Below are 9,733 nucleotides of genomic sequence, written 5' to 3'. Positions count from 1 at the left end.
CTACGTTCTGGAGATTCTGGGGGAACATTTTTTTTACCTTCAAATATTAATTTAAAGAAAAAATAGAAGCAAACAAACTGTTTTTAAGACCTGTGAGGACTACGGTGGTTATCTTTGGGAAGGTGAAGACATAGAACTTTGCACCTGGTTAAGTGTACACGTTACAGTGTGCAAGGACCTGGGTTCAAGCCCCTGGTCCCCACCTGCAGGGGGAAAGCTTCACAAGTGGTGAAGCAGGGCGGCAGGCATCTCTGTCTCTTTCCCTATCTTTTTCTCCCCTCTCAATTTCTCTGTCTCTAGCCAATAATAAATAAATATATATTTAAAAAAAATTTAAAGCATAAATTATACTTAAAATATCAATATGTTAGTACTTTTATTATCTTTAAAGTGTTACATGGGGTTGAACACAGGGCTTCCCACCTGTGTAGAACTTTATTTTTTAAAGTGGCAAGGAAATTGACAGGTATACACATTAGTTCATTGGAGAAACAATGTTGTACACACTCAAGGAAAAATACAGTGCAAGTGGAGGATTCTAATTCTGTGAGTAAAGCCCAGTCTGACATCCACCTCTCCATTTAGAGTCAATCACATGGGGTCTGAGTGGTGTCTCTGTTCTGTACACTGCTGTGGTTTCCAGCAGCATCACTCTCAGTCCCAGAAATCTGAACTACAGTCGCCAACTGTTCTCCCAGCTCCTCGATTAGAGGCCCAGTTCTATCGAGAACTGTGGATAAGGTGCCTGGCTTCTCCTGGCTCTCATCGGCGCTCGGTACAGGGTCTCTGCACGGCCCACCCGCATCAATGAGCAGGGCGCTGCTTTCCTCCACAAATGGGCCACACAAAGACTCTGTTGCCTCAGATTTACTCTCACTGGGCTCCTCTTGTTCTGACTCTGAGTCTTGGGTCTCAGAAGATGTGGTGCTCCCTGACTCCTCTGAGTCACTTCCTTCAGAGCTGGAGCAAGAAGTCTGCTGCCCGGAAACAGAATGGCTTGCTTTTGATGCGGTCTCTTCCTCCTGGACAAGACGTGCTGCTGCCTCCAGTTCTTCCAGTTCCAGCCCCAGCTGGGCCTTTGTCAGAGATACTTCCTTCAAGGCTTCTGAAAGAGCTGCCAACTTTTTGGACCTTGAGAAACATTTTATGAAAAAATATTAGGACTATTCATTAACTGGCTTGGGAATGACAGTATACCTAGCAAAAAGTAACAGCACAATCAAGTTGAATCCAATACCTCGTACTCACACCAGGGTAAGTCTCAAGATGGATCAAAATGCAAATGTACAAAATGGTGCCAGTAAAGTATTATGAGAAAACATAAGAGAAGGTTTTCCTGTATGACCCTAGGATGAGAAAGAGCCTCTGTGACTCAAAATCCAGATGTCACAGAGGAGAAAAATCGACAAATTCAATTTCTTGAAGGCAAAACAAACCACCACTCCACAGAAAACACATCCTAAGCAAAATCAAAAAGTTAACTGAGAAAAGAATTTGCAACTCATATGACAGATGAAGTTCTAATTCTTAACAGAGTTCTTCAATGAATCCAAAATATGAACAAAAGACATGAGCAGATAATTCTCACAAGAGGAAACAACAACACCCTTTAAATATATGAAGAGGTGGTGGTGAACACAGTTAAGTATCATGTCACCATGTGCAAGGGAACAGGGTTTGGGCCCCTGACCCCAAACTGCAGGGAGATACATCATGAGTGGTAAAGCAGGTCTGCAGGTGTCTATATTTCTTTCTCCCTATCTCCCCTTTTCTCTCAATTTCTATCAAATAAAATAGAAAGGAAAAAAATGGCCACTGGGAGTGGTATATTCATAGTGCTAGCACCAAACCCCCAGCAGTAACCCTTGTAGTCTAAATAAATAAAATGAATGAAGAAATATATGAAGAAATATGTTCAGCTCCAGTTAAACTTTATTAAAGTCATATGGAGATATATTCTATTAATCAGACTGGTAAAAATCCAGCATTTGAAATACTGATAGTACTGATAAGGGCTACTTCACACTCTGAGGGGAGGCTAGATCATTCTACACTGCCACATGAGGAAGACTGGTCCTACAGCTACGCACCCCAGAATGTCCCTGTAACCATGGACTGTGGGCTCAGACTGACAAGGATGCAGAGATTATAAAGGTTCCTGTGGGGGTTGAGCGGTAGTGCAGCGGGTTAAGCGAACGTGGCGCAAAGCATAAGACTGGCTTAAGGATCCCGGATCAAGCCCCAGGCTCTCCACCTGCAGGGGAGTCACTTCACAGGTAGTGAAGCAGGTCTGCAGGTGTCTGTCCTTTTCTCCTCCTCTCTCCATTTCTTTCTGTCCTATCCAACAATGAATGACATCAATAACGATAATAACCACAACAAAGCTACAACAACAAGGGCAACTTGCAAAAGGGGGATAAATGGCCTCCAGGAGCAGTGGATTCATGGTGCAGGCACTGAGCCCCAGCAATAACCCTGGAGGTAAAAAAAAAAAAAAAAAAAGGAAGAAAAAAAAAAAACGAAAGTTTCCTGTGATAAACATTAATATACATGGGCCCCAGGTCAGATCGATGTGGTAAAGTTATAAACATTCATACACATACATACATACACACACACACACACACACACACACTTCTGCCTTCCCCCAAGTATGGGAGCCACTCTCTCAAATTCTATTCTCTACTCTGACATCATCCTCCCAGATAATATTTCTAGTCTGTTTTCATGTTAGTTATTAAGCTCAAGCAAAGATAAATGAAGTCTTGAGCTCCTAAGAACATACCTAAAACAGATGTCTTAGCTTCTTCCTACCCTAGGGTCCCTACTCTCATAGGCTCTAATCCTACTCTTTGGTCCCTGCTTATTAAACATTTTGTTCTGCTTTATATCTTACCATCTTCCCAGTCACCAAGTTGCAGATACTATTACAACTGCATCCTGACTTCCCTGAGCAGATGACCTCATCAATGTGTCACAGAAGCTCACCTCTCCGGAGCCCTACCCCACTAGGGAAAGACAGAAACAGGCTGGTAGTATGAACCAACCAGGTAACGTCTGTGTCCAGCAGACAAACAATTACATAAGCCAAAACCCCTTCCTTCTGCACCCCAAAATAATTCTATCTGACTGAAAAGGCAGTCTGGGAGTGTGAATCATGCTCATACAAGGTGGAGGGGATGAGAGAAGAAGGGGCACGACCCTGAGTCAAGCTGGAATCAGTTAATGATTCACCAAAGGGTTACAGCTCTGGGTGAGCTTTTTGATGTGGTGGAAACATAGTTATTGACGAGATGGATTTATATCCAGGCCCAAGACAGTTTGTAGATCATACCTACTACATCCAGTCTCAAACCTTCACTCTTGGTTGTAGAATATTTGGTTAGAACTGATAGACCAGCAGTTTAGGACAATGCTGACCAAAGGTCAGGTCAGTCTAGACACTAGTTCATATCAAAAAGTCTTGTCAAGAGGCTAGGTGGTAGCACACCTGGTTAAGCACACTTGTTACTAAGCTAGGTCCCTGGAAGGTGGGGAGGTTGTTCACAAGCATTGAAGCAGTGATGCTGGTATCTCTCTGTCCTCTCTATCTTCCCTTTCTGTCTCAATTCTGTGGGTCTCTATGCAATAAAAATAAAAATAAATAAATAGGAGCTGCTCTCCCTTGGGGGAGAAAAAAAAAAAGGCTTATCAAATGGCACTATTAGTTAATCAGATTGCTTACAAAAGCCAGGAACATTCCAATTTAGTCAATAAACACTGAGCTGTTAGATGTTCTTATAGTCCACATTTTCTTTATTAATTTTCTATTATCTTTATTTATTGGATAGAGACAACCAGAAATCAAGAGGGGAGGAGAAGATGAAGGAAAGAGAGACATCTGCAGCACCGCTTCATCACTTGTGAAGCTATCCCCCAGCAGCTGGGGCCAGGGGCTCAAACCCAGGTCCTTGCACATTGTATCGTGCACTCAACCAGATGCACCACCACCCAGCCCCCAGTACACACTTTGTATCTAAGAAGTGATTGCTTACCTCTCTAACAGACATTTACTACAGGCTGAAGAGATATAGAATGTAAGATACATGGATCATACTAAAGTCATATTTTAATAAAATTACACTGAAAATAAATTTTTCTTCAAAAACTTTGGGAAATGTAATCCTACAATGTAACTTTCAAAAAATTTTCCATTCTACTTACATATGTAAAATAATATCCTACTTGGAGATATTTTTTTAAGTTAAAGATTGTTTTCTGACAAATTATACTAAATAAGACTACCATGAGAGACTTATCCTAATAGCTGAAGTGCATAACTTACTGTGGCTAATACAATACGAAATTTCCTCAATTGTTGTTTTGTTTGGTGACTGAGTTTAGAGGAGGGGGAAAAAATGGACCATGAGGGAGTCGGGCTGTAGCACAGTGGGTTAAGCTCAGGTGGCGCAAAGCACAAGGACCGGCATAAGGATCCCGGTTCGAGCCCTGGCTCCCAGAACCTGCAGGGGAGTTGCTTCACAGGCGGTGAAGCAGGTCTGCAGATGTCTATCTTTCTCTCCTCCTCTCTGTCTTCCCCTCCTCTCTCCATTTCTCTCTGTCCTATCCAACAATGACAACAACAATAATAACTACAACAATAAAACAACAAGGGCAACAAAGGGAATAAATAAATAAAATAAATATTTAAAAAATTTTTTAAAAAATGGACCATGGCCTTATGAAACAGTCAAAACAAAGTGGGAAAGGATCCCTGAAGTGTAGGGAAAAGAAAAATGGGTATAAATAGCAAGCATACATCCTGTTGCTTGCTGGAGAGTTTTGTCTCAAACTATCAATCAACATTTCACCACTTCCTGCAATGGCAGGTCTGCTATAAATCTTGTAGCAACTGACTAGATTTCATTTCCTTTGCCAAAACCTGCTAACCTGCGAGGCATGACAGACTGACACTCAGCCAGAAACTGGTAATGCAGGACAGGACTCCAGTGAGGCAATTCAAGAAATACACTGGATAACAGAATGCACTGACTTGTGGTCCAGGATGTGGCACTGGACCCAAAAGCATGAGGTCCCAAACTCAATCCCCAGCAGCACATGTACCAGAGTGATGTGTGGTTCCCTCTCTCCTCTCTCTCTTTCTCCCTATCTCTCATTAATAAATAAAATCAAGAAGGAAAGAAAGAACAAAAAGAAGGAAGGAAGGGAGGGAGGGAGGAAGGCAAGCAGGTACTGACTTGGTCTTTTAATGTCAAAGGACACATGGACATGGGGACAGACACACACACACACACACTCAGGTTCCATCTGGGAAAAGCAATGCAGCAACTTCTAAGAGCACTGATAGTAATGAAAAGATAACTGGAAAGAACCAGTTCCAAACTTCAATACTCCCTGCCCCCAAACGCTGACACAACCAGATATATGTTAGCTTCAAGTAGGAGTAGATCATGAATCTTTTCTCTGAAAGCTGCCATGAGACCAATCCCAGCAGATGCACATGTGAGCACAGAGCCATCCGATGTTACTCTACAACAGCAGAAATCACTTCCAGCTTGGATGTTAATAAACAAACTCTCTGAACAAGAAACAGTTCATTTAATACAGGGAAAAAAAACCTTGAGTATTTAAGCTGGGGCCAGGTGGTAGAGCACTGGGGGTGGGGGGGAGGAGGACACATCACCATGATGAACAAGGACCCAGGTTCAAGTCCTCAGTCCCCACATGCTGGGGAGGAAGTTTCACCAGTTGTGAAGCAGTGGTGCAGGTGTCTTCTTTCTCTGTCTCCTTTTCCCCTCTCAATTCCTGTCTCTATCAAAAAGAAAAGAACAAGAAAATGGCGACCACTAACAGTGGACTCATCATGCAGGCACCAACAAGCCCCATCAATAACAATAATAATAATCCTGGTTGCACAAAAAAAATGATTTAAACTATATGGAGTTGGGACAATGAAAGACCTATGCACCTGTGAGCAGTTCAAGCAGAGCTCCTATATGAATACACATGAAATCTCCCATCTTTCCATCTGCACTGTATAACATCAACAATCAACAAAGAGTCCGGGCAACAAGAATGCTGGCAGGATAGCCTGGGAAGATGATAAAAAAAAAAAAAAAAAGATACACTAGAATGATCACTAAACTCTTTAGGGGGTTTGATCACTAGTGAATATTTAGTGTTCTTATTATCATTGTGTCAAATAAAGAATATCCAGAAATGAGGAGTCCTTGTATGACATAAATAGGTGGGGACAGTAGAGAGACCTTGTTCCCAGTCCTTCAAGTTTAGAAGTGGAGTTGGTACTGTTGGCTGCTTGAATGCAGCATCTAAATTCAAGGAATTCACCCTGGAAGAATTTTGGTTGGTTGACTGCTTGGTTGGCTGGTTGGTTGGTTGGTTTACTTGTTTTACCAGAGCACTACCCTGGTTTATGGTGCTGCTATGGATTGAACCTGGAAGTTCAGAGCTTCAGGAATGAAAGTTGTTTGCATAACCATTATGCTGTCTCCTCAACCCACAATAGATTTTAATCCCAGAGTTTCCAAACCCAAAAGGCAACTCTCTTACTGTTTACCAAGAAGTTGTTACGATAATAGGATTTATTTAATCTTGGAAAAAGACAACCAAAAACTTTACTGCTATTTAATTTCTATGGAGAAGCAAACTTGACAGTGACATAATAAGGTTAGGAAAAAGCACAATGTGAAGAGACTGAAGCTAGCATGTCTGTATCAAACATTCTTGAAGGACAGAGTGACAGTTTCCCCAGAAGTTCATGGCCGAAAACACAAAAACACAACTTTTCATCTTTAACTGTAGAAAGTCTATCAATGTAATTCTTAGATGGGAGGGGGAGAATTTCTGGGTCTTCACCTCTCCAGGCTGTTCCTCCTTTCCACACCCCCATAAAAAAAGATAGAGAAAGAGAGAGAAAGAAACCATAGCATCAAAGCTTCTTTCAGGGAAGTGGAGGCCGGGCTCACACCTGGGTCGTACACATAGCAAATAAAGTCAGCTATTTTGCCAGCCTGATCAATGTAATTTTCAAAATCACAAAACTTAGCCAGTAGCAGTCATGTGCCACATAACATTCTGATCAATGGTAAAATCCATATACAATGGCAGTCTCTATATATAGCCTAGGTGTGTATAATAGGTTTGTTAATTACATGCTATGATAGTCCTACATGCATGCTATGATGCATTTCTCAGAATCTACCCCTGGGTATACCATCACTAGGTAATGCATGACTATATCCTATAATCACATTAATAAATAGTCGGAGAGAGACTGTGCTAACAACTTTACGGAAAGGTTGTCTCAACTATGTAATTATGCCACTAATTATGGACCTTATTCCTAAGTAGATAATAAAAATAAATGTTCATTACTTCATTAGTATATCTCTGACACAATGAACTTCAGATACAAAAAAAAGAGGGATGGATAAAACTTGTAAATGTATGATGGCCAACAGCCACTGGCTTCCCAGAACACTTGAGATAAAATTCAAACTCCCCTCTGAGGGTGAGCCCCCGCTAAGAGCTGGTATCTACGACCTGTCTGCTTCTAGGGAGGCCTGTCACCCACCATATGTGTACAGGTCACTGCATTCCAGCTCCACTCACTGGGCTCTCTCCATTACAAGGACACGCTAATTCACTCCTGCTTTGCACTTGCTGTTCCCTCCTTCTGGACCACTCTTTCCAGGCTGGCTCCCACTCACTCAGTACTCAACTAAAAGACCACCTCAGAGAGTCTTGCAAGAACAGTCTATTTAAAGCAGCATTTCCCAAAGCCGTCCTGTGTCATGAACACAGATAATGGTATCTGCCTGGCAGGGCACAAGGTAAACTGTTCTGGCTGGCTCGTGTCTCACCTGCCCTCCTGTAGACTGAGGGGGGAAATTTACGTCTGCTTGAAAGCCATCTGTAGAACCATGGGCCACCCACTGGGATGCTCTGCCCTTTCCTCTCCAACTTTTTTATACCTAGACTTACCATTATGGCCTTGGCATACTGGGGGTAGTTTTGATGTCTAAGGAAGTAAAAACTCCTGTTACATTTTCAAGTATGTCCTGTCAGTCCCCACAATCCCATCCTGAAAGTGGAATGAAAATGAAGCTTCCAAAATTCCTGGCACACTCCAAGAAAGAAAAGTCTGGGCTAAGTGACTGAATGTGTTCATTTCTTTGTATGCTTGTTCCAAATGCTACAGTTTTCCTTGGTTATGAAACAGAAAGTTTGTGAGCTTTGGGTCTTTCACGATACTGAGAAAGGGAAATAGACAACTGCTAGTATAAATAACACATGCAGTGGACAAAGCAAGTGACTCTCCAAATTGTGAGAGGGATCAAAGACTGAAGATTCAGAATGTCCACCCATGGCGACAACACACAATGAAGTGACTTCTTGAGTGTTTAGGATATGAATCAGGCAAACCAAAGCAGTTGATGATTGACAGCAATCCTATGCTACAAATGAGTGACAGCAATGCTCTACCCACTCACTGTTTTAGGTTTACTGGAATTATTAAATGTGTGGCACATCACATAAGCTCTTCCCTTCCCCACTCCGTCTGAGCCATGGTTACATCATGTTTTCCTAACATCGTAAGAGAACTTGGCTTTTCTCAGGAGGAAGCAGCCATTGACCAGCATCTTACAAAGACAGTCACAATGTTGAGTGGCCACCTGGAGGGGGGTACTTTTGTCTTTTTACACACAATAACTCCATACTATGCCATTCAGTTGACCTCACTTGTGGGAGTGGGACTGAGAGCACAAAGGGGCTTCAAGACAGCCTTCTAAGGCTCAACTCTTGATTTGGTGGGAGACAGATATAGAACTAGAGAAAGGGGGTGAAGCCAAGATGACGACTTGGAGGCAACTGCTGGTGTGAGCTCCAATAAGCAGTGGCTTGTGACCTAGGATTCTCTGGATAGGGCAGGATACTGGGCCATCAGCAGGAAGGTGAATAAGGGGTCTTAAGTGTGACACCAAGGAAGGGTCCTATAACTCACTCTTGGGTTAGAAAATGGAGGCCAGGAGGGAAAAGAAAGGGAAATATTTTGATTATTTCTGAGCTCACCCCTCCCTGCACCCCAGAATCAGGCCCAGGGGCTGGACAGCCACTCCTAGCAGGCTTCCCACTGAGCTATTTTCTTTACCAAGATTCCTGGCTCACCAGGGGTGTCATTCCAATCCTTTTACTTTTTGCTTTCCTTCTCTTTTTTTCTAAGAGGCTGGAGCTCTATTTGAGTGACAAAATATCTGTATCTGACCAATCAGAGCCTCACCCCTCCCTGGGAAAGAGTACCTGGAGGTGTTTTTTGTTTGTTTGTTTTTTTGGATACTTCTTACAATTGGCTGTCTTTGCTCAGGCTACCTGAGTCAATCCAGAGTCGTCCAAGCTGAAGACAGACTGTTAGGGTTTTATACTCTATTCTATTTTATTATTACTATTATATATATGCATGTCCCTTTTTCCCCCTCCTTCTTCAGGTTGACCAAAATTAACTATTATTGTTTTTTCCATTGCTAGGTGACTGGGTGTCCTATCCATTGTGAGAGTAACTTGTTTTACTCTACCTCTTCCCTACACTCTCATTTTTCCCCTCCTCCTAGCTAATTTAAAAAAAAAAAAAAAAACCTCTTTCCTTTCACTGCTCTTTTATTTATTTATTCATTTATTTTTCTGTTCTTGTCTTCTTTTCTTCCTTCCTCCTTCT

At 42.2% G+C, this 9,733-nt stretch overlaps 1 protein-coding gene across 2 annotated transcripts in view; it reads right to left on the bottom strand.

The window, feature by feature from the left end:
- Positions 1–351: 351 nt before the first annotated feature.
- SHQ1 (SHQ1, H/ACA ribonucleoprotein assembly factor) overlaps positions 352–9,733 on the bottom strand; it is a 121,239-nt gene continuing 111,857 nt past the window's right edge. For both annotated transcript variants that reach the window (XM_060202859.1, XM_007530741.3), the window contains one exon: positions 352–1,131. In XM_060202859.1, coding sequence (XP_060058842.1) covers positions 588–1,131 — 544 coding nt within the window. In that variant the 3' untranslated portion in view covers positions 352–587. The remainder of the gene's footprint in view (positions 1,132–9,733) is intronic.

The sequence above is a fragment of the Erinaceus europaeus genome, chromosome 12, assembly GCF_950295315.1.
Source record: "Erinaceus europaeus chromosome 12, mEriEur2.1, whole genome shotgun sequence".
NCBI lineage: Eukaryota > Metazoa > Chordata > Mammalia > Eulipotyphla > Erinaceidae > Erinaceus > Erinaceus europaeus.
This window is presented reverse-complemented; position numbering and strand designations above follow the sequence as displayed.